This window comes from Cajanus cajan, chromosome 6, assembly GCF_000230855.2.
Source record: "Cajanus cajan strain Asha chromosome 6, NIPB_CcT2T_4, whole genome shotgun sequence".
Lineage (NCBI taxonomy): Eukaryota > Viridiplantae > Streptophyta > Magnoliopsida > Fabales > Fabaceae > Cajanus > Cajanus cajan.
Window position 1 is genome coordinate 5,602,763 of NC_138522.1, and position 25,512 is coordinate 5,628,274.

Here is a 25,512-nt window from a genome sequence, read left to right on the forward strand (position 1 = left end):
AGTGTTACACTGCTTAATAACTTTATATTAAATGTGAATTTTGAAAATCTAACCGTTAGATTGAAAGTTCATATCTCTTAGATCATATATGTCAAATTTTATTAAAATTGAACAACTTGAAGGTAATCAAAACGTTCATATTTTAGTATATTTTGAAATGTATATATTACGTCAATTTTATTTTATGAGAATGAAGTATCAAATCATCTTAGATTAATATAAAATTTGACATATATGATCTAAGAGATATGAACTTTCAATCTAACGGTTGGATTTTCAAAATTCACATTTAATATAAAGTTATTGAGCGGTGTAACACTTAGTAAAAGTTACACCGGTGTCGTTTGAACCCTCCTTTATATATATATATATATATATATTAGTCTCAATATGTGTTATGTACCGGAAAGGTCCTATCGATCACGTGGACCAACACGTGCCGTCCCTTCAGACACCCACGCGGACTTCGAACACGACTACAACCGTACTAACGCACAAGATCATTAATAGCACTACCATCGGCTCGGCATGTGGCCGAAAGCCAAGAGAACTCGATAGCAACCTCGGCTCGGCTTGAGACTGGTAAGGTAAACCGAAGCACGATAGGGCTCCACATGCCCCTACGTATCGGCTCAACCGAAGGCCGAGTATTGAGTATGGCCTAACACATACCCATCGGCCCGGCCAAAGACCGAGGACAAGCAACACCCCAAGCCTTTATCTATCGGCTCGGCAAGGAGCCGATAGAGTCAGGCAAGGAGTACGACGATGATCACGATTAACAAGGACAAACACGCGATTAAGGTATAATCAGCCGATTAGCATCGTATTACCTAATTTGGTAAGCTTCAGAAGAGGCCCACTACGTGCAGGGCCCATCAAAGGTAGTATAAATAGGTCACTTATAACGAGGTATGTCACTGTTCATTTATTACTCTCGAGAATTGTGTTTGTCCTGACTTGAGCGTTGGAGTGCCTTTTGCAGGTACCTCCCCCCTCTGAAACATTCACCTGAAGCTCTCATTCGGCCATTCACCTACCAGAAAATTACGAATGTGCCCTCAGACAGGTACATGTTATAAATATTTAATTTAATCATTTTATCTATAAAAAAAACTTTTTAAATTCATTCTTATACCTGTTAAATTTATAATGAGTTGATTTTATATATGTGATTATTAATTTTCTTATATATTTTTAATTTGGTTATATACATAATGTTTATAACTTAATTATGTATTGTAGTTCATTTTAAATATATTCTTTACAAATGAAAATAAAATTAAGAATACATTTATATAGGATTAATTTTAGAACAAGATAATTGTCAAGGATGATTGTAGTGATTAAATTGTGTTTTTTTATCCATTTAATAATCAAATTGTTAATATTTTAATGATTAAAGTTTAATTTTGTACTTTATAGGTTGTTTAGACATTAACTACTTGGATTCAAGAATGACTTATGTTGAGCACCATATTCTAGCAATGACCGATAAGACACTTTATACTCACATTCGAGTCTAAGAGATTATGTAACTTACAAGTTGTTTAGATATCGATCCCTCTTTAGGTTGACATTCAAGCAATTATGAATGTGCAAGAAAGACAACATGATTTACAAGATCATAAGATATTAATGGTATTTGTTCGATAATAGTCATTAAATGCAACAATTTACGAACATTAAGAGGTATCGTTAGTCATGGATATAGGGGCAAAAGGTAAGGGATTATGATCTAGATGTGAACTTGATATATAAGAGGACATTTGCAAGTTTGATTTTTTAAGTTACATTCACTAAATGTTTCGAGTCAAAACAGTTGCTAAATTCTCGCTAAGATTTTTCTAGCAACATTTCTCATATTAGAACAAATTTAATAAGTTTTTAAAAATTTTGATTGAGAGCTTATTTTATATATAGATTAAATCATATGTTTAATTAAACTTTATCTATATAAAAAATATGGAATTGAGTTAATGTTGAATGAAAATGAGTTATAAATATGATAAAATTTGAGTACAATAAATCTTACAAGCGATAAAAAAATTAATAATAAATTTTTGGTTAAAACTCTAATTTGGTCCCTTATAATATTTTTTTGTTTCACTTTAGTCCCACTTTAATTTTTGGTTTCAATTTGGTTCCTAATAATTTAAATTAGTGCAATGTCGAACTTCCGTCCAAATTATTTAAACGAGTTAACTGTTGGCTACGTGGATGTCACGTAGATGCCAGGTGGATGCCACGTAGATGCATAGGTGGATGTCAAATTTCTTTAATGTAACTAAAACCAGAACGGGCCGTTCTAGTTGCACATGTTGTGTGTTAATTTTGCATTTGAAACGGGCCGTTCCAGATGCAAAATTAACATACCACGAGTGCAGCAGTCGTTCTAAAATCAGAACGGGCCATTCCAAAACGCCAACCACATACGTACGTTCAACAAAATACCGCAATGTAGTTCAAAAATTAAAAATAAAAATTCATAACATAACATAAATTCAAAGTCAGAAATATGGTTCAGAGACTGAAAACAAAAATTCATAACATAACATATACTAAGAAAGTTCAAATAAATTACTAAGAAGGAAAATCATTTAGGTAACGTTGAAGGTGCCAATAATACATCTTATCCATCATATAACACTAAATGACTGACATGATATCAACATTATCCACCTATATATGTGGTTGTGTGGTGAAATGTTGGTCCTGTGTGTCCTCTTCCTCTACTTCAGGTTGTACCTTCTCAAGAACAGGTTGTTGTTGTTGAGGTACATCGGTCAATGACTTCAAGGGAAAATACCATGTCGTTTCATTCTTGACTGTATAGTGTCGATTTGATAGTAAGTGGTTAACTTCAGTTTGACTAACAATGAAATAAAACCTGCCACCATTGTATGTATGATACACTGCATTGTCATTAATGATACATTGTATAGCCCAAATGTTTAGCAATTGAAGTTATTAATCCTCATTTACAATATTACCAAATCCAGTGTTTGAAATGCTTTGTATCTTATGTCTTTTTTCTTGCACGATTCATAACCGTGATTTAGAATCATGGGCGTGAACTATAATCATCGAGCATTTGTTTTTGACATTCTAGAACCAAAACGGCCTGTTCTGAAACCAGAACTGCCCGTTCTGGTTGCACTATTATTGTATTAATTTTGCATCTCGAACGACCCGTTCCAAGTGTAAAATTAACACACCAAGAGTGCAATTAGAACGGGCCGTTCTGGTTCCAGATGCATTAAAGAAATTTGGCATCCACCTATGGATCTACGTGATATCCACGTGGCCAACAGTTAACTCCGTTTAAATAATTTGGACAAAATTTCGACATTGCACTAATTTAAATTATTAGAGATCAAATTGAAACCAAAAATTAAAATATGACTAAATTGAAACAAAAAAATATTATAAGAGACCAAATTAGGTTTTTAACCTAAATTTTTTAATTCTTTAAATATTCACCTGTCACACATTATTTATTATTAACATAAAAAAAATACTTTGTATCTTCATGTATTTTATTAAAAATAAATAATAATAAAAATTGATATTAAATATGTGTGAGTATTTAATAATTAAAAATAAAAAATATGATTGATTTGAATAATTATTTAATTATTTAAAAGGTGTGAGATTTTGAATAAAAAAGAAGTAATTACGAAAAATTAAAGGAAAACTTACAAGAGAGAACGTTTTAAAAAATAAGAGATAAAATAATTAATAAAATATGTATAATAAAAAGTGTGTCGCATTTATTAATAATATACTATTAATAGTATCGATGTATATGAATTTTTTATTCAAACAGATTTTATAATTTCGTACAAGTTAATCTTGATAACATAATTTACAGCCTTAAATTAATAAAAAAAAAATCAAAATCATATTCCAAAACAGAAATTATCATTATCTTATAAGAACACCAACAAATTTATAGAATAAAAGAATAAAATGAAAGGAGAAAAAAAAAAGAAAAAAGAGAGAGAGTATATTTTAGCCTTGAAAATTAATGGGCCGAGCAAACTAGTTTGCCCCGATGACTATGGGCCTTGAGCTTCACCGAGGGACGAAATGGCAATATTGAGTAAATTAGAAAAGCACGTAGCTGAAACTGAAAAAGATGAAAAATTGAAGGAGGTGGTGACGGTGTTTGATGGAGCAAACGGTATGGTGTCATTTACCGGTGCTGCTAAGGGCAAATTCAAAAGAATCCATTGAATGCATTCTTCAAACCCTTTGGAGAACCCGAAAAACTGGTCTTACCACTTCTGACCGATGCATCATCCACGAAATGCTCCACCTCCAAAACGAATCCGATCTCGATCCAGTACGTAGTGTTCTCCATCTTTGGATAAATTTTTCAAAAAATAAAAAACACTTTTAAGAGAAAAAAAGTTAAAATTAGTTTATATATAAATTAAGATGTTAGAGAACTCGATAGGAAAGAGTTTTACATATTAGTTTATACAAAAATCAATTTTAATTTATTATAATTTTATTTATTTTTTCTTCGTGAAGCATGTTTATATACAAGTTTGAAGAGTTTTTCTCTATTGAAAATAAAAAATATGTTTTAGTGAAAGTATTTTTTAATATAGAAGTTCTAAGAAATAGTCCTAAACTTATTTTCTTTTCCTGAAGTGTTTTTGGAGAAGTTTAGTGAGAAGAACTTTTATCTGTTATAGATTATCATTTTAACACTCTCGCAGCTTCTGGTTTGCCTCCGAATGTTAATCAGGAGGTGTGTTTATGAGAACACCAGCAAGGAGGATATTCCGAAGTTGTTTCCCACGGAAGTTCTGCCTGAATTGCAGAAACTTTTGACACTTTTGTTGCACAAGTTTCAGCCAGAGTGGCAACAAGATGTGCTCAAAGATCAGGTTACCTATTTTATGTATGTTTTGTTTGTGAATGTGGAGAGCTCAATTGTTTTGAGATTAAATATTTAAACTGTATTGTTGTATTCAGAATATTGTGCCTCGGTTGAAGGCAATGACATGGAATATGGCAAATGTGGATAAAGAATCAGCAGACCCTGCAGCTGTAATTAATTTGAAGGTAAATACCACCTCCTCAACTTTTTGGTAGAGGAGGGAGTTTCGTTCAATGTCCATTTTATGCTGCACTTTCTTTTTATAAGAAGTAACGGATGTGCGTATTTTATTTTTACTTTTATAGGTAGGAATTACAACAAAGGCAACAAAATTTGAACCTAAACATACTATCCCAACCACTAGGTGACCCTAGTGGTTCAGATGTGCATATCAATAGACTGTTATGACCTTATTATTATTATTATTATTATTATTATTATTATGTATAATATGTATTACAAATAAAATGATCAAATGTGGTTCTAGGTGATTCTATAGTTTATCTGCATTTTTTTTCAGCTTCAAAATGATGCTCAATTTCACTCAGGAGAGCAAGATGTGAAGTTCCAGTTGGCTACTGATTCTCTAGATAATATGCTGAAAGCCATGCACTGTATTAGAGACCAGTTTTCTACCATGGTAAAAATTATGCTGAAGTTTGTTCTGTTATTCAGATCAAATTTTTATGCTTACATGTGTTGTGTGGGTTTTCTAATGAGTTTGTTATATGTTGTTAGGATGAGGCACTGAATGGTCACTAGTACCAGCAGTGGCGGATCCAGGACTCAGAGTCAGTGGAGGCATTAAATGTAATAGGTTCAAATATATTAAATTAAGGACAAAATAAAAAAAAAAAATTAAGATATTTATTTGTAACAAGAAAAAAATTAAGAGTGTGAGTTCTAATACATAAAATTATGGGGACAAAATATAAAAAATTCAAATATTTATTCAGTAATTTTTTCAAATTGAGGGGGTGCAAGTGCATCTCCTGGCCAGCATGTACATCTGTCACTGAGTACCAGTGAACCAATGGAGTTTCTTACAAGATGTCATACTATGAGTGATATGCTTGCCTAAATTGCTTCCTGTTGCTTTAAGATTTACCCAGTACAAAATTGGCCAAATTTAACAGGCAGAAATAACATGTGTGTGCAGTTTTAACTCGAGCTTGATCTATGATTTGATCATGAGTATACTTTGATTCAAATTGCATTTTCTTCAGATGGCTGGCTATCTTATTAAATTGTCTTTCTACAAGTATAAGAGAATGAGAGGATACAGATTTTGTTTGTTAGTTTGAATAGGACAGTTGAGCTTATTGTGGTTCAATTTATTGGTCTAGTATCAACATAGCCTTATTTTACTAAATGGAGAAGGCATGAAATTAATTAATAGAATACCAATTCTGAATTTAAATGGAGATTTTATTGAATTCAACAACCACTGTTTTAGATACAAATCCAGAACCAAGGATCCAAGTTTCTCCTCAGACCTTATGGGTCTTTCTGGAGTGAACCTTCCAGATAGCTGGTTTACTAGAACTTGAATCTACTAGTTGGTTCTCCTCCATCCCAACAAAGTCTCGGTTTCTATCACTATACCTGCTGTAAATGTAGCCTTGTCTTCAAGGCCAAGATTGGGAATTGATTTCTCAATAGTAGCTCTTTCTCCCATGATGCATTTCAGATGACAAGCCCTTCCATTGAATTATAAATTGCTTCATTTTCTTTGCTGCATGCATATATCCTCTAGTACTCAAAATCTACTTGGCTGTATAGAGTCTTCATCCTCCACTTCAAGTTTGGTCAGAAGTTCTGATTCTGTTGCATACAAGCCAATAGTTTTTTTGAGTTGGGAAACATGGAATGCAGGATGTAATTTAGAAGTAGTGGGTAGCTCCAACTTGTAAGACGCCTCTCTAGTCTCCATACTTTTCCAATATCTGAAAAGGTTTGAAAAAGTGTGTAGCAATCTTCTGGTTTATATGCTGTTCAACCATTGCTGTCTATGTGGTCCAAGCTAAAGGAAAGCTCACTCTCCATTGGAAAATTGTTCTTCCTTCTTTTCAAGCCTTGGATAAATGACGTTTGAGCTGTTTGTGTCTCATCTTGTTCCTTTAACTTGTGAGGCACTGCTTCTACTCTAGTTTCTCCCTCTACAATCTTGTTCCTTTAACTTGTTCCCTCTTCAATAGACCACCTAAAATGCAGTACCTGCTAATACATGAAAAGTGATGTTATACCACAATTCTGCCCAAGGCAGCCAAAGAGACCAAGTTTTTGGTTGTTCAATTGCAAAGCATCATAAGTATGACTCCAAGCACAAGCAGTGATTCACTACTGTTTTGCCATCATTTTCCACGTGATAGGATGAAGATATCTTTAAAGTTCCTTGCAGCTTGAACAATTCTTGCCAAAATAAACTTACAAATAAGGGGGCATGATCACATAGAATAGATTTTGGAATTCCAGGAAGTTCCCCACCTCTTTTACAAGTAAGCTACTATTGATTTTGCGGTATATATGTTTCAGAGGGATAAAATGGCCATTCTCGGACAAACAATCCACCATGACCAGTACAATTTCATTCCCTTCATAAGACCTGTGACAAAGTCTAAAGAAATATTGTCTCATATTTATGCTGGAATTGGCAATGGTTGCAGCAAGCCATAAAGGGGATGTTGCCCAAGATTTCTGCCTTTAGCAAACGCCAGAAGCTGTCTCAAATTCTTCAACAGTCTTTTTCACACCTATCCAGTACAGGTTACCAGCCAATCATCTATAAGTTCTAAGATATCCCAAATGATCACCAGTAGGTGAGGAGTGGCATTCTTGCAACAAATGGGAATAAAAGTTGAATCTGAAGGAATCACTGGCCTGCCCTTATGGAGTAGCATAACCTTATTCTGGTAATAACCCGATCTTGCATTAGAATTTTGTTGCAGCTCCTCATTATGTTTATTCAAGGATGGACTTTTATGGGCTTCATAAATTTCCATTCCCTGCAACCACAATGGAGAAGATATTACGGCCTTCAGTTCTCCTTCATGCATTCTAGATAGGGTGTCTGTGCTTTGTTTTCTTCCCTGGTTTGTACAGTATACCGAAGTGAAAACCTAACAATTTGGCCACCCAACACTGCTCATCAGCACTGGAAATTTTTTGTTCCAACAAGTGCTCGAAGTTCTTTTGATCAGTGTGAACCAGAAATTCCCTTTCCAATAGATACTGCCTCCAATGATGAATTGCTAACGCCAATGTCATTAACTACTTTTCATGAATATATTTGGAAAGATTGCTGCCTGAATGCTTTGCTAAAAAATGCAATGGGTCTCTTTTCTTGCATTGATTGAAAGGGGAATTTTATTGAATTCTTCAAAACCAAAGCACTCGTAGCCTCCTACAGAGTTCTTATCTGCTCTAGGAACTAAAATACATTTGACATAATTACTATTTCCTATATTGGGAGACTGAGTGTCTGTTTTTTTGTTGGGGGAAGGGGACCATATTGGGATATGTTAACTAAAAATAGAGGAGCAAATGATTGGGTGCTGCTTATGTTGATGGTGTTTGTTTACAATACAATATAGATAAATTTGCACTTTACTAACTCTTATATTTTATAAGGCTTTCTCCTAAAATCTGAGTGTTTTATAGTTACTAGAATTGAAAAGAGATAAGAAAAGCATTTAAAATTGGCCATAAAAATCCTTGTTATTCCTTTTTCACACAGTGCATTTTTCAATTCAGTTTGTGAAGTGATTACTAAAATTTGAAATAATCTGAATTCATTTTCAGCACAAGTTTCTATTTGGAGTAATTGAGTCACTCTGAAATCTTCTTTCTGTGATTGAATTAGCTCCGGCTTGGAGCTCAACTGAAAACTTATGTAAGATTTGATTATACATAATTTTTACGTAATTTAGGTTCACAGTTCTGAGAGGGTGAGCCTTGGTGCAACCGTAAGGTTGCTGAGGCTGTGTTTAAATCCTAAAAACGGCCTGTCCGCCGTTTTGGGTTCACAATTCTGTAAATTGTCATTGTTGTATATTTTGTTGCTCATAACAATGTAATGCCAGTCAAATATTGTGGTTGAAGTTAATGTTATGTTTGATACATAAACCTTATGATGATTCCAGTTGGGTCTGATTTTGAAAATTCTTTTTTTCTGGTATGGCAGGAGAACATAGATGACACATGAAAGACCCAAGCAGGGGGAATCAAAACTGGGTCAAGTTTTGGTGGGGAGTTGTGGTATCATTCGGACCAAAGCCTCAACTGACCAGATGACTTATGTAGTTCGGTATTATTTATATGGAGAAACAGAAAAAAAAAAAAATTGATAATAGTCACGCTTTTTGCATCAAAAAATTCCAACAATTTATAAACTTATAGTTTAATGAATGGAGCAGTTTCCTTTTCCAAATAAGAAACTCCTTTGGTTGTGGATGTGACAACTTAGTACATAACTTCTTGCAAGTCAGTTTTTCTCTTGTTTGCCCTCTGTTTTCTCAAGTGATCTGTGCAAACATAAGCAGGATGCTTGCACACCCATTTACTACATAAAATGTCCCAATCGGTTGGATTGCTGGTTAAAGTTGCAAATGCTCTAAACAAGCTGTCGAGTATGAATTCCCCCTCTTGTAACTCGTTGGTATAATTTTAACCTTTAATTATGGCTGTTCCAAATGAACACTCAACAAGAATTGTGATAGGGTACGAATTATTGGTTCTAAATTGCTGAGTAGTATCTCAAAACATAGTTTGATTACGGATCAACTTGCTCAAAAGGACCGAAACTCCCCGATTATTACATCAAAAATTACACAAAATTTCACTTTTTACAGTTTCACCCAAGTTTAAACGAGAACTAACTTGAAAAGTGCAAACCGCTTATGTTACAAAGACCCCCCAAGATATTGTTCTCAGCCCCAATGAGACACTTCAATTAGTTACTGATGGATTAGAAGTTATTCTTCCTGGATGCATGTCAAACCCTGCTGTTTGGAGGCATGGGGAGAACCCCATCAAAGAAATCACCAAAATAGCCACGGGGCTCGTGTACTAGCCTTGAGATGATATCTCTGAGTGTGATCAGCCCTTCAAGATTCCCATCATTGTCAGCAACGTAGACTCGATGAATCTTCTCATGGTCAAGCAGTTGAATCAGTTCTTTGATCGTGCAATCCTTGTTGCATGTAATCAGGTCACCTGACATAGGAGAGACCCCTTCATGCTTTTCTAAGTAGCTTCTGACGGCTATCAGAAAGTCTTTTGCTGTAATAGATCTGTCATAAGTGCGAACTTTTAATTAGTATGAATTTGTTAGGATATTAGTTTAGAGGCGATTGTGAGAGTTCCTCAACCGAAAAAAAGCTCATTAATTTTAATAGAAAAACTTTTAAAAACATTTCTAATTTGTATTAAAAGACTCCATGCGATGAATGGAACAACTAAAGAAAGATGGATCATAAAGAAGTTCCTGTTTATCGGGTCAAATGTGACGACAAACCTATGATCATGGTAGATTTCAGGAGCAGTTAGGAGGAATTGAACATCTTGCAGACTTATGTTACCAATTGCCCTGCTGCCACCCCTTTCCATCACTGGCAACCCTCCAATTCTCTTTTTCCTCATCAGTTTAAATGCTTGAAGCACTGGTTCATCTTCATAAACCTGAAAACAAGAAAAAGTAAAACCATATATTATGAAGTTGATTAAGAGTCTCTTTTAAAACATGTTTAGAAGAACTTTTGAGAGATTCTCTACTGAAAATAAAGAGTTTTTTCTAATAGAGAAACTCTAAAAAATATTTTTAGATTGAATAAGAACAGACTTTAAGATTAATGAGCTACTTGAATGGGGAAAAGGAAATAACTAGTAGCATTATCTATATATTCTTAATAAGACATCTAGGAAGCTTTTGCTTTAGAATTATGTAGAGGGATGTATGCACCTACGCCTATACAACACATGCAGGCAAGGAGGTGTCTTGTGAGTATTGAAGGTATAATAAATTATGGTGTGCTGTGGCTTATTGTAAGAAGGCTTAAGGTGAGTATAATGTAAAGTGTTGAAGTTTAGTATAGCATAGATATGCCAATAATATTTTGTGTAGCAAATGTATTGTAATAGCACATGGATTACCTAGCATAAAATTGTTCCAACTCTACCAATAATTTTTAATTAGAGTTTTGAGTACATAGTTATATTAAATATTCAAAATGAGAGTTTTGTCGCTCATATCACCGGACATATTACCTCTTATAGAAGATACTTATGATACCTAGAAAACAAAAAAGTATTCAAAATGTAGTAACTTGACTTTTAGTTAAGGTGAGGTATAAGTTTGATGTACATAATTTCCCACCATGATGTAGAAATTCAACAGAAGACAGTTACCCACCTTGATGATATGATTTGGTGTCACCATGGGAAGACCAACATCAGACAGTTTCTTGGTTCCCCAACTCTCAAACCAGTGAAGACCAGCACATTCTGCCAACATGTGAATTACAGCAGACTGCGTAATAATGTTGTCAATTCGACCTGCACCTAAGTCCACCACAGGAACACTCTTCATCTTGTACTTGGAAAGCAGCAAAAGCATGGTCAAAAATGAGTTTGATCTCTCCAAAGCAAGAAATGGAGCCCAACGGAATGACCCTGAAATGTCACGAACCTGTTTGCCAAAGAATTAGCTAGTGACATGAATAAAAAGTATCAAATCAAAATAAATGAACAGCTGCGACAAGAACCAAATAAAACATAATCCCCCTTTTAGTTTACATTGATAAAGCCAATACACGACCTTTGTATTCTTATAAAGTTGAGAAGAAGTCAGATCCTCAAAGAAATTTCCTGAAGTTTTCGCCGCAGATTCAAGGCCTAATGCTTCATGTTCTTGAGTAGAAGTTATTCCATTAACTGCAGCTCCACTGGATGGACTCCTGGGAGATGTCGGTTCAGACTGTCAAAAGCATTGATTGTCATATTGAAATAGTTTGAAAAAGGCAACCACGAAAATCACTTCAACAACAACCAGGTAACATCATTTTTCCACTAGTTCATGATTGAATTGGAAACACTAAGCATGTGATGCAAGAAAAAATTCAAATCAACCTTCCACCTAGAACCCAGAAACAGAATTCACATCACCCCACCAGAATATTGAATTAATGTTAACTTGTACTAGATTCAATCATATAGTCATTTTAGCATGATTTAAAATTAAAGAGGAGGAGATAATACAAAAATAGTCTTTTTAGCATGTTTTCACATCCTCTACGAAATATCTCACTTCTGAGCTTTACTAATTTCACAAAGCATTTTTTATGTATCAATTTTTTCTCTTTGAGGGAGAGGAGAGACGAGGAAGCTTGACATTCAAATCGATAAGCCAACCTGATGCAGAATCCATACAACAATTCCAGCAAACTCAACTATTCCTATATATCTGTCAATCCAACTAGCATCTTCGGGTGCATCTACATCCACCACAGGTGCACTAAGGATGTTATGTTGTGCAAGTATTTTTACTGCCTCGGCTAGGGTGGCATCTGATTTTATCTCAACTTCTGAACACAGAAAATTACAACAACAAAAAAGTTACATTCTGAGGCTGAAACTGAAAAGAAATTGGCATTATCATCATATCAACAGCCTAAAATATTTGTAGTGTCACAACAAATACCAGAGATTAATTTTCATGTGGGTATAATCACAATCTTTTTTTTTTTTTGCCATCTCTGAAAATCACGGTTAAGTCGCAATTTCAATCCTCGATGTTGCAAGAAATTTCACACAAAAGTGGTTCATGTGGTCACAGTTATGGTTGCGATGATCCCAAAAACCTTGGCAGCCAAAATTGCAGTCACTTACCATTTTTGAAAAGCATGAAACTTTAGTATTATTGTTGTTCTCTAATCAAAATTATAGTTTTAGATATGAAATTCTTTATTACACATATTAAAAAAAATTATAATTTTGTTTAAATAACAACACCAGCTACGTCTATGTAATATATAAAAGTATCATCCTTTTGAAAAGTTCAGAATTGATGTGATGTAAGATACACAATGAATGAATCACTACTGAGTACCTTGATTTGAAGGGGGTGAAGGGAAGGCAGAGACAGGGATGCTCTCAAAGCAAGCATTGAGTTTCTCATCAGGACTCAGCTGTGGCTCTTGAACATCCCATAGATCCTCTACTCGCAACCCCAGCTTAGCCTCTGGACTCTTTGGACTCTCTCCCATTCTCACCATAACACGCTCTGACAACAAGTTATGATCCCTTCTTTCTTCACACATTCACATAAATAACTGAAGTGAAGAACACTCAATCTGCTAAAACTTCACATGCTACTGCTTCCTACACCTCAGATCATCACCGTTTGATTCGATCATGATTCGTTGACTTTGGAACATGAGGAAACGTGGACGCATACGATTGGAGGGTACAACTGTACAGATTGTGTCCACGTAATGCCTTGTCCTATGTTACGCTCGTGCTTATCCAAATTCTGCATTATTTTTTGTGACACATCCTCATCTGACATAGGATCTTTTGTTACTGTGGACAGTTGGACACTAAAATTGTGTGCGGTGCTATCATGCGCCGGTAGTTTCTTTCACGTTTATGATTTATCTCTCCTCATAATTACATAATTACTTTTTACAAAACTTCATCTCATATTTATTATAAGGAGAGAAAAAAAATTATGCATAATAGAAAATTTAATTATTTGTATTAAATTTTATTAGTTTCATAACATTTTTTTAAAATTATTCTTATTATAAATGTTGAAAGAAGTACATTAAAGAAAAAAATATTTTAGAAAAAATATCTTGAAATTTGTTTGTATTTGAGAAAAAAAAATCTTATAATAATAAAGAATAGAGAGAGTAGTGTTTTAACACAATGTAAATAAAAGTTCATTATATAATCAAAATTTATAATAAATTATATATAAAAATAAATATTATATTTAAATATATAAATTATATTTAAAAATTATGGTAGAGAGTAATTCTTCTAAATTCAATCATGAACAAAATTAATTAACTTAAGCGTTTATTAAAGTTACTTATATTATTTAATTTTGTTAATCTTAATGAAAATAGATTTTTCCTATATTACTTTTTATTAAAACTTGAATTGAATCTCGATTAAATGAAAAGTATTATGGAGATAGTAATATTAAATAAAATTAAATTAGTTAAAATTTATATATTTTAAATCTAGTATTCGTGAATTTTTGTTTTTTTTTTTTTATATTTGAGTTTAGAAGGAGACGTTACTATCATTTCTTTGATCTTTCATACTACTATACTGTACTACTAGTAGAGTAATGATTGATTTTATTTGTGAACGACTTTTCCTTTTCTTATTCATTCTTTACTCAACAAATCTTAATGAATCGGATATTCATTATTCATTAAGCTGATTCGAGGATGTATTACTTTTGTCCTCTTCCTCTTGACTTCTGCAAATGAATGATATTGTTATTGTTATCCATAACTTAGTTTAGTTTTTTTTTTTTACTGAATAACTTAGTTAGTTTATGGAAATGGAAGGTTTAGCTTTTTTTTTTTCTCTAATATTTGAGTTGATGAACTAAATCCAAAATAAACATTTTCTCATAATAGACTCCTTTTTTTTGCCAAAAGTGACAGACAGATTTTGAGTTTAAAGTTGGTCCAAAAAGAAAATACTATTATTAGAAAGTGCAATGGGATTTACTCGCTATATTTACAATGTATTTTGTTTGAGCATTGATAATAAGTGTTTAATTTTGATATACGGTTTATACAAAGATTGTTACAATGACAAATTATAAGAAATCACCTTACATATAATTTTAAATTTTATTATAATTCATTATAGAATGCCAATAGATTTTTTTTACACCGTTAATATATGTCAATTTAATTCTAAAACAAAAATGTCCAACTATTTTACTATTTGTCTTCGTTGTCTCAAATGATTTAGCACATGCAAATGTGTTTTTTAACAAACACTTATTTTTAAAAATATATTTTAATAAGTTAAAATTATCGTTTTGAAAGAAATTTGAATTAAGCAAGTTTTTTTTTTCAGAGGTGAATTTAACATGTTAATTTTGGTCTTAAATTTAAATCATGATGTCATTTTTATAATTTTGATAGATAAAATAAATTCAACAAAAATCATTTCAACCAAAAAGAGTAAATAATTAATTATAAGAATAGATGTCATCATAAAAAGTACTATTTTGAAAATCAAATTGGATTAGTTGATTTGATCAGTAGGACTGTGAACTGATCTGGTAATTGATTTGAAAGTTAATAAAAATTAGATTGTTTTAGAACTGGTGAGAACGGTCAAAAATCGATCAAACTTCCAAAACTAGTAAAAGCTGTATTGAAAAATCAATTTGAATCAATTCTATTTTTAAAAAATATTTTTTTAAAATTTAATTTTAATTATTTTTAATATTTTTCTTATAGAAATATAATTTAATCCTTTATGTTAATTTTCATTTTATAATATTTTGATTTTTTATAATTTATATTATATTAATTTGATAATTTTTTCCTCTAAAAAAATTGATAATTTTTTTATTCTATATATAAACTTGTCATTTTTAATAAACATTGTTATATTTTATTAAAATTTAAAATTAAATACGATATTATATTTAATTTAGACTTTTACATATACATTAAATGTTAAAAACTTATAAAATTATGTTTTAATTTTTAGTGTTATAAATTATGATATATTTATTTAATGTTATTTAATGTTAATAATCATTATTATTATTATTTTATTAATATCAGTTTAACTACAAATGAATCATTAAATCTGGAATTAGTGTTTAAACAAATTTAATGATCAATTTTAAAAAAAACATTGATAAAAAAAATACTTTAATTAATCGTGACTTTTGACAATAAATCAATTTTACTCAAAGAAACAATTCAATAAATGAAAAGGGAAACTTTCGTATAAGAGCCTTGTCCTAACCTCTTTAGAGGCAAAGGACCTCAAATTCATGATTATAAACAATGTTTGTAAAAATAAGAAGGCTTTTAAAACTTTTGTTCTCATCTTAAAAGGAGTGATGAATGAAAAAACACTTAAAAAAGGAAATTGTTTAAGGCATCAACAATGAAATGATAAGGTAAATTAAGTGTTAAAACCTAAATTCTCTATACATCATGACACAATTGTGCTTTAGGTAATACAAATATATTGAATTATAATATATTTCTTAAACATAATATAATTATGTAACGATGTGTCCATAAAAAAATAATCTTTCAAGCTAATCCAAGTCACATTTTATTAACTTTTTTTTATTAAGAAAACAATTCAAACCAAATTCAAACGCAAATCGTTTTAATCTTTGGATCAAATTATTTATTTATTCAAAATTAATTCAAACCAATCCACAAATACCTCTAATTTTATTAAGAAAATTAAGATGACAATATCTACAGCCAAGCTTTTATTTCACCTAATGGGATTGATTATATTGATCAAACGTCATCACTAAACTCAACCATAAACTAAAAAAATAATAATAATAACTCCAAATAAAGTAAACTAATTATTTTTAAATATTTTCTTCAGAGTTCGTCATTTTAATTAAATTATCTTTCATTTGATAAACATTTCTTATTAGTCATTTGTTCCACAATCAAATCTTAGGCTAGTTTTCTATATGTATATTTTAAAATGTTAATCCAACCTTCGCAGACACCAATAGTGAGTCTTAAAAGTTAGAACATCACTTTAGGGACTGGAAATGAGCCAGGGGCAACCAAAATACATGGATCTATATATTATATATATTCTGAAATTCTGTACAGAATTTCTGATCACACTCACATTGATTTTCACTATCTAAAAAGCATCGACATTTTTCCTACATTCTTTCCTTTCTTCTACTCCTCATCTTCGATGCTCGAACTATATTCCCTAACAAAGAATATGAAAAGAAAGTATATATAGAGTTGTTAGAACATAAAAGCAGAAACTCCACCTCTACAATGTTTTCTTAGTGGCGTCCAGGAGCATCACTTCCAGCAGTTTTGCGGTTTAAGTAACGAATAACTGCGTCCTCAACCCTGAAAATATAATTAAAAAAAGAACACAAACAAATTAAAGAATACTTTAACCAAAAATATTATAGAATATAGGTGGCCCTATTTGATACATATATCAATTAAAGATATTGGGGAGGGTGGATGGGGGGATACAGCCTACAGGCATCCATGTCATAACTTCTATTTTCTCTGTATGATAAATCATCTATGACCATTTTCAGAGTGAAGCCATACAGTATTGTGTTATAATTTCCTATCAGTTGCCACCTAAGAATGAACATGACACATCACAGTCTGAAATGACTAGGTTTTTTATGAAGTGTCATGTTATATCTAACATAAGTGTCTGATATAGATGCGGCTTCTTTTTTTTTTTTTTTGAGTATGATTGCCAATATACTCAACTCCCAACATTAGCAAGTGAATACTCACTCAGGTAATAAACCGTACCAAACAAGAGTATTATGCATGCATGCGCCTCATAACAAAAAGGTTAAGCATCATCATAATGCTTACCATGGTTTATTGTAGAATTCAGTGCACAGTTCCTTTTCAACATTATAGCTGGCATCTCCCGCAACAAGTTTTTGATCTTTGCTCTGAGAAGCAATCAAAGTATTAATAAACTCTGCTGGAGACTGACTAAAGCTGAGAAAGAAAGCTCGTCTTCTATGATGCTCCTGGATATTCTTTAAGGAAGTGCAAATTGCCTCATCATAAGCTTCAATCTCTTTTTGACTCTCAAGGCTTGCCAAGAATGTAGACTTATCCTTTTCCATCGGAAAAGGCACATCAACTAGTATATCGTAACATGCAGATACAGCTGGAGAGTGTCCAGAAAGCTTGATGCTATGCTCCAAATGTATAGGCTGTGGTTGTGACAAATGTTGTGATAACTTGTGAGAAATCTTGGTGAAATCCATCTTCTCTTCCCCAAACACCCTTTGAAGAGAAGGATCACATATGAATAATGAAGGGTCATTAGGGCTCTGTAGCTTCCTGGACTTCATGTAGTTAAAAAGAGAAGCTATTATTCTTGGGCGGGTCTCAACCTCGATCCCTAAAAGTTTAGACAGTTGTGGTGAAACCATAAACTTCTCGGGTGTATAATTCATTTCTACTACAATCACTGCAGTGAATTCTTTGTTTCCTTTCCTCTTCACCTCAAAACCATCCTGCTGGGCAGCTGAACGAGCACTGTCCCATACAATGACATGATTATCAGGATAAAGGCTTTGATCCAAGCGTATGGTAATTTTCTTGAAAAATGCAGAGAACTTCGGGTATGAAGGACTTGATCTTTGTGAAATTCCAGACAAGGAATCCATACCATCTTCCAATATCCTTCCAGTTAACTTGAGAGACCATGAAGATTCATCAGCTTTATTCTCAGAAGCAATTTTTGCAACATTTGAGAAGGTGTTAAACACATAAACACGAAGAGTTCTCAGAACATGGTGCGGGAGCCTAGCCTCCTGTAAATCAACCTTTTTCCTGGCCAAAGCAGCATCTACCTGAGCCTCAAAATCAAGCAATCGAGTATAAAAAGCAGACTCAGGCAAAACTGCCGCCACCTTTTCTGGTGTTTGCTTCTTTTGCCGAGTAGCCGGGGTTAATTCCATGGTCCTAAACAGCGTGGACTGGTTCATACTCGACGAATTATGAGGCCTAGTCGAGGGTTTCAGGGTTGCTCGCCTAGCACTTCCAGTCGGCGGTGTTGATGTACCATTAGCAGTATTAGTATTTACATTATGCAAGTGAGCAAAAGGCTGAGTTTGAGGTTGAGGATGAGCCCGTGCAGCATGAGACTGCAATTGTGCCTGTGCATACTGGGCTTGTGCTTGTGCTAGCACATGGGATTGGGGCTCTGAAAACTGAAACAGACCAGGGATTTGGGTGTGAGGGTGTGACTGTGACTTTGACTGTGATTGAGAGAACAAAGGGGTTGGGTGGTTCCACTGCTGAATGGGATTAGGGTGATGTGGTTGTGGGGTCATTCCAGAATGACCAAACAACGATGATGCACCAACATTCTTTGCTTGATTATTCATTCTTTTTGCCGCTACTAAGACCTAAACCAGAATCTTAACCACACCCAAATTCTGTGAGACTGAAATTAAATTTTATAGAATTAAAAAAAGTATATATAATCGGAACAGCATTTATCACGAGATAAAAACGAGACTCTCTGGGGACCCTGAGCTCTGAAAGGAACGATTTTTAGTGAGAATAACATTTAGAAAATTTAAAAAACGAAAACCCTAACTACGAAAATAGAATGCATGAAACGAAGATGCGCGAATTGGAACCGAAACTGGCCAAAATTGAATTCGGGTTCATCAAACTTTGGGAATGATAATTTATAGCTTTTTGCAGAAGAAAAAGACAGAGGAAGAAGAGATTCTTACTGATGCTGTCGGATGCGGAGTCTTCGAAATTGAACGAATGAATGAATCGGAATCACTGCTCTCTAGCATGCTCACTTTTTTTCGCTCACGTTTTTCATCTTTTATACCCAAAAATTTCTCTCTGGTTTTCAAAAATAACGTTGTCGTTTGAATTATTTTATTTTATTTGTGTAATAACGCACATGTTACACGCAATGTCATTTGTGAGGGGAAGAAAAAATAATATACATCTATTATTACATCTTATGATAAATATCAATATTAGAATACTTTTTTTTTACAATTTTTAAAATGAAAAATTTTTATACACTGTCATTATATTAATTTTTTTGACACCGACATTATATTAAATCTTAATTATGTATATTTAATTATATGAGGTAAATTAATTCTTATCAATCTCATGTAAAAATGACCTTTAGTATTATCTTTGCTATATTATTACAAAGAACCTCAAATTCCTTCGCACAAAATTTAGTTAAGGGGATTTATTTATTTTGCAGAAATATAGTTATCAATTTTTAAGAAAAAAATTTGAAAAATGTGATTATTTTTCTAAAATTATATCGAAACAAATAAGTCACAAATCTTAAAAGTATAAATTTTATTCTTAATTTTAAAAATAATCTTATTCATTATTTTAATCTATAAATATTAAATACATTGGTTTAAAAAAAATATTATACCAATATATTTGAATATATAAATCAAAGTGCATTAATTTTTCATAAGTTATTAAAAAAAATTAAATAAATATATTAACATAAATAGAGAGAGAAAAAAAATCATTATCAAAATTGCAATGATAATATCGAAGTTCGGAGTTCAAACTTTAAACATGTACATATTATTTCAACCTTTCAATGACTTCGTCACTTTAAGAGTTCAAAATATATTAATTTAATACCGTCTGAATAATTTTTTAATTAATTGTAAATACTATGTTCTTGCAAATTTATTGTTAAGTAAGCTTTAATTAAAAAAAATGCATAGAATACATGGGCATTGATACCTCATAATAATTCTGTGGAAAGAAACCTGCAAGAGTGAATCTTAATATTCCAGGCAAAACCTTCGACCCGAGTTGTTGATGCTGTGATGCGTTTATTTGTTTTTATTCATGTGTGTTCATCAATAGGCATATAGTAATATCTTTTTACAAAGTCAATAGGCATCATTAACCAAAGTACAAAGGCACATTCAACGATTCTTTTTCTTCCTTAACAGAGCAAATATCCCATTTTGCTTGGAGGCAGAGGCGCATAGCATAAAATATGTCAACAACTTATCTGCAAGTGCTTGCTATGTATTAAGAGGGCTAAACCATGCGTAGGAAGACACTCAATGTTAGTAAATCATGATTTTCCGAAGGAGGCTTCTCATATATTAACCTTTCTTTCCCGAATTTAGGTTTCTCTTGGAACATGGAAAATACATGAGAAATAAAAATAATAAAAAAATAAGTGTTTGATAAAGAGTAAATGAGAGAAGAGAAAAATAAAAAATGGTAGTCCATGGATTACAATGTCCCTAAACAATGAGAAATGAGAATAGTGTGACATTTAATTGGATACAATGCATTTAATAAATTAAATGCAATTTTCTGAAGCCCCTCATTTGTTTAACACGATTTAATTGATTAAATAAAAAGCTATTGATTAAAAACAAATTTACAATTTATTTCCTCCTATTTTATTTGTCTCTTTCTTATTTCGTTCCTATTTGTCTTAAAACAAACACTCATAATATCTCTTTATTTTTCACATCTTCATTCATTATATTTCCTCACTTTTCTTTCCATTTCACCAAACATAATTTCTCATTATTTTCTTTTCAACTATCTTCCCCTCTCCACTGTATACTTAACCAAGTCAACCACTCGTTTTTCTGAGCAGATGGCATGTTCTTGGGGCAGGGTCAAATTACCTAATAAAGGAAACAATATTACTTATAGGATCTAATTTGTTCAATAATATACCTTTAAATGACAAGATGCTATTAGGAGTATGTTATAGTGCGAGGTTAAACTTTAAAGTAGCTTGTATGGAATTACAAAATTTAAAACCTGGTGTATATTCATTATGATATATTCCTTCAATTTAGCCACAGTTGCGGTGTGTATCGTGAGTTCTCGAGAATACTTTGTTAAATCAAAGTAACAACCACGATCATTTGCAACTAGAATTTGAATAAAAAAGAACACACCACACATTAAAGGCTTAAAGCCTAAATGATTACTATCCAAATAATCCGATATCACAAAGACAGACATAAAAACAAGCATGTTTCTAAAAACAAAAATTCCCAATTCAGGATAGTTTCACTGGAACATAATTTCAAAATCTTGCAAAGCCTCCCGTTGCCATGATCTCCAAAAGCCCACGATGGTAGATTCTGTAACAAGTTATGAAATAGCATTATAACAAGTTGCAGACCGATATAACAGATGTGAATTTTCTTACCAAATACAAAACCAACCTAAGGAATTAATATGGATAAAACTAAGCCATCTAAAAATACTTACAAATTTTATTGAAGGCCACAATGTCACAACTCTGGACATATTCATTAATGGGCTCAACTGTGAGACGTTCCTCAATAAGAGTGTCGACAGAAACCAGGTCATCCACAATGGTAAGCATAATTTGCAATTTCTTGATTCCGTACCCAACAGGAACAAGTTTGGCTGAGACATAAATAAACCAATGTCAAAATTGCAGAAATGGAACATCCATGATAAGCAGAAATAAAAGTAAGCAAATAGAGTGAATTAAATCTTAGTCAACCATTTGATTAAGTAGATCAGAATATCAATAACCAAAGCCAAAAAAGATAAAATGTACATAACATACATGCACCCCAAAGCAGCCCTTCCATCTCAACAGATCTCACTGCTTCTTCAAGCTTCTTCATGTCGGTTTCATCATCCCATGGTTTCACATCCAACAAAACAGATGATTTCCCAGCTGAGAATGGAATCAGAAAAAAATCAATGCCCTCGCAAAGTGGTATAAACCGAGGGGGTACAGGATAAAGTTCAAAGATAATGATTAAATGACAAAAGAGAAGCTTACACTCTTTCTTCTTTCCAGATGCCTTCACTGCAGCTGCCCGTTCCTCAGCTGCCTTCTTCTCTTCCTCTGTCTCTTCACCAAACAAATCCACATCGTCATCATCGTCATCCTCAGCTGCAGCAGCCTGAAAAACAAGTTACATTCAGTCAAAGGTCAACCACCATTAGAATTTATGCACATAATATAAAAGGAAAACATGAAACCAACCGCAGTTCAAATATCCATCATTAGGAAAACACTTGCCTTCGTGTCAGCAGCAGGAGGAGTTGCAACAGGCTCCGCAACAAGAGATCCCTCGATGGTAACACCAGATCCCTCGCCAGAAACACCACTGTATACACAAAAATGGTATAATATATATAACAATAAACAACAAATTGAAATCACTCAAATTACCAAATCATCATTCTACCCCAGGCACAGAATAAACACTGCCACAATCACACAGATAAATCATTGCATAAAACACCAACATGGACCATCACACCATCATGTTTAATCATTCATTAAATTACATATATTTCATACAATTGAAATAGAAGTCCAAGGAAGCAAACTTACGAGATTCTCAACAAAGCATCAATGTGTTTGTACCACCTGGATACATTCACATACTCATCCGATGGGGCATTTGGCAAAGCAGCGTACACGGTAAGATCATCCTTTGAAGCTTGGTACCTAAAAAAGCAAATGCAAATCAACAACACATAAGAAACAAAAATTTCAAAAGAGACAAAATCAGAAGCATAAAAGCAACAAACAACATACCCAGTGATATAACTGCGTGGGAGAAGGTACTCATCGAGCTTCTTCAACCCAGAGGCAGAGCTAGGGTCGTAGAATGTGACTGCCATGCTTGCTATATGTATATGTTATATGCTAATTCTTCTGCAAAACATGCATAACATAGATTACAATAGCAGAAATGACAAAATTCAATCTTTGATCGAAACCCATTAATAGAATGCTTAAAACAGTGAAGTTAACTAAAAAAGAAATGAAACCCCTCAAATTTTATAAATTCGTGAAGAGAATTCAACGACTGAGAAAGCGAAAAATAAAAATTAAAAAGTGCTACAATTGTCATGTGTTTTGGGAATACAAATTAGAAACTAAAAACGAAGAGATCGTGGATCTGAAAAGGTTACTTACGAGAGCGAGAATGGCAAACGAAGGCAGTGAGTGACGGACAGAGTAAGAGTGAGAAGTTAGGTCTCTTTTTATTTGCTTTTGAAACCCTAACCCGAATTCGCAATTGGGTTACGAGTCATGCAACATGTCTAAGGCCCATAAATGCTAGCACATGGCCCATTTTCTTTTTTCAGTAGTCACACCAAAAATATTATAAATTAAAAAATAATAACAAAAATGATGTTTGATGGAGAAAACAAAATGTGATACATGCATTTGCTTTGGACAATATAATCATAATTGATTAATAAATCATTAGTTTAATTAATGGTATTAAATTTAATTTGTATAATAATTTTTATTCTACTCCACGAATATTAACTATGAAATTTATAAATTTATATATTCAACCATTATTGTATTTACAAATGTTTTGCATCTCTTGAATTTTAATAAATGTTTCTTTAAAAAATTACATTTTTCTCAAATATATTTTCGTTTTTTATAATTTATATTATATTTTAGATATATATATATATATATATATATATATATATAAGTTTAATAAGAAATATTAAGGATGAAAATATTTTAAATTATTTTTTTGTAATAATTGATTTTTCCTTTGAAACATATGTTTCCCTTGGAATGATTAGCTCATGGGGCTATTGTTAGTTAGTTGTGTATATGGTATATGTATGCTTTAATTATAATTGATTTTTCTGCATTGAAATAGATTTGTGTGCATTGGTGTTGTTATTGCAATGGTTGATGATGTAAACTTGCAAAGTTGGAACCGTGTAGTGTTTCACAGATGATGGATTTTGTCTTGGGTTAGTTCAATCGAAAGCAGGGACACAAGGTATTTGTTGCGTATAGTTTTATGCTATTTGGTTCTGTTGTTTTGGCAGTTAAACAAACATTCGAATGACCTAAAATAGATCAGAAGAAGTGCATTATGAAGCAATTGTACCATAAGCCTATACTATGTCAAACCATATCCCTAGCCAAAGAATCAATATATGTGAAATGTGGATTATTATTTTTTTCATCACCTTCATTAATTCATAATCAATTTTCTCCACCTCTGCCATTCTCGATTTTTTTTGTTGCTTATCTTTGTTTTTGGTTCGAAAACTATGTTGTTGGTCATATCTTGTCACCAAATTTTAGTTATTGCTTGAAGATATCCAAACACTCCCAAGTTCCAAGAAAGTTTTTTAATTACATTTCTAGTGTAGGTATTATTTGTCTTTCAAGTACAAAATATATTTGGAGAAAAAAAAAAGATAAATTGATCTTTAAAATAAGATATTATAAAAAAAAGGAAGAAATAAAAACATTTCATACAATAAAACTTTGTTATAATTTTGTTGCATAAAATTTCAATTGTTGTTTTGTGACATTTATTAGCCAAAATAAGTTTTAAAGGATGTTTTAGGAATAATTTACATTATAACACCTTGTCTTATGATTATATAAATGATTAGTGATAATCTTTGATAAATTTCTTTTGATTTGGAAAACTAACAACTCATGGTAATTCAATTAATTAACAAGTGAGTTATATATATTATGAGGAATATGTTGTGATATAAATTACGTATTTGGTATTTGTGATTTGTTGGCATAACTATGAAAAGGCACGTGGAAAAGTTATGAAAAAATAAAGGAAACTGCTAGAATTTAAGTGATTTGTAAAACCTTAAATAAGTAAAAGATACTTAGACTAGAGACATGCATCATGTACATTACAAAAAACTATATTATTGTTATTATTATATAAAATTTGGATATAGATTATTAGGAAATGGATTGATTTGGTAAAGCATAAATTATGCTATAATTGGTAGAACATTTTTCCTTTTGAGTAGCTTATTAAGCATAAGACTTTTTACTTATATGAA

The 25,512-nt window shown here is 32.2% G+C and overlaps 4 protein-coding genes across 11 annotated transcripts; 1 reads left to right on the forward strand and 3 right to left on the reverse strand.

Annotated features, from left to right (window-relative positions):
- Positions 1-4,057: 4,057 nt before the first annotated feature.
- On the forward strand, positions 4,058-9,366 carry LOC109796701 (uncharacterized). Of its 6 annotated transcripts, XR_014434479.1 has the most exons (7): positions 4,063-4,348; positions 4,707-4,901; positions 4,990-5,079; positions 5,415-5,534; positions 5,633-5,704; positions 8,696-8,786; positions 9,078-9,301. XR_014434479.1 is itself a non-coding variant. In XM_083076575.1 (6 exons), exons 1-5 carry the CDS (start codon positions 4,175-4,177, stop codon positions 5,654-5,656), a joined length of 603 nt encoding a protein of 200 aa, XP_082932701.1. In that variant the 5' UTR covers positions 4,065-4,174; the 3' UTR covers positions 5,657-5,704; positions 9,078-9,301. The 6 variants fall into 6 exon arrangements, 3 of the variants coding, with proteins under 3 accessions (XP_082932702.1, XP_082932701.1, XP_020212045.1); XR_014434480.1 differs by lacking the exon at positions 8,696-8,786 and having other exon boundaries at positions 4,058-4,348; positions 5,443-5,534; positions 5,633-7,806; XR_014434478.1 differs by lacking the exon at positions 8,696-8,786 and having other exon boundaries at positions 4,065-4,348; positions 5,633-7,806.
- Positions 9,367-9,609: 243 nt separating this feature from the next.
- Positions 9,610-13,201, reverse strand: LOC109796700 (SNF1-related protein kinase regulatory subunit gamma-1). Its single transcript, XM_020356455.2, has 6 exons — positions 12,999-13,201; positions 12,302-12,474; positions 11,709-11,867; positions 11,304-11,579; positions 10,410-10,573; positions 9,610-10,185 (listed from the first exon to the last, which is right to left on the reverse strand). The coding sequence occupies exons 1-6, from the start codon at positions 13,162-13,164 to the stop codon at positions 9,888-9,890; spliced, it is 1,236 nt and encodes a 411-aa protein (XP_020212044.2). The 5' UTR covers positions 13,165-13,201; the 3' UTR covers positions 9,610-9,887.
- Positions 13,202-16,692: 3,491 nt separating this feature from the next.
- On the reverse strand, positions 16,693-19,538 carry LOC109796702 (SWI/SNF complex component SNF12 homolog). Of its 3 annotated transcripts, none has more exons than XM_020356460.3 (3): positions 19,401-19,538; positions 17,509-19,076; positions 16,693-17,013 (listed from the first exon to the last, which is right to left on the reverse strand). In XM_020356460.3, the coding sequence occupies exons 2-3, from the start codon at positions 19,041-19,043 to the stop codon at positions 16,944-16,946; spliced, it is 1,605 nt and encodes a 534-aa protein (XP_020212049.1). In that variant the 5' UTR covers positions 19,044-19,076; positions 19,401-19,538; the 3' UTR covers positions 16,693-16,943. The 3 variants fall into 3 exon arrangements, with proteins under 3 accessions (XP_020212049.1, XP_020212047.1, XP_020212048.1); XM_020356458.3 differs by having other exon boundaries at positions 17,509-19,196; XM_020356459.3 differs by having other exon boundaries at positions 17,509-19,102; positions 19,401-19,537.
- Positions 19,539-21,611: 2,073 nt separating this feature from the next.
- LOC109796967 (elongation factor 1-delta) lies at positions 21,612-23,755 on the reverse strand. Its single transcript, XM_083076577.1, has 8 exons — positions 23,627-23,755; positions 23,243-23,362; positions 23,036-23,152; positions 22,718-22,805; positions 22,475-22,598; positions 22,253-22,366; positions 21,925-22,086; positions 21,612-21,794 (listed from the first exon to the last, which is right to left on the reverse strand). Coding segments are annotated over exons 2-8 (693 nt in total). The 5' UTR covers positions 23,329-23,362; positions 23,627-23,755; the 3' UTR covers positions 21,612-21,792.
- Between the last annotated feature and the right edge of the window lie 1,757 nt (positions 23,756-25,512).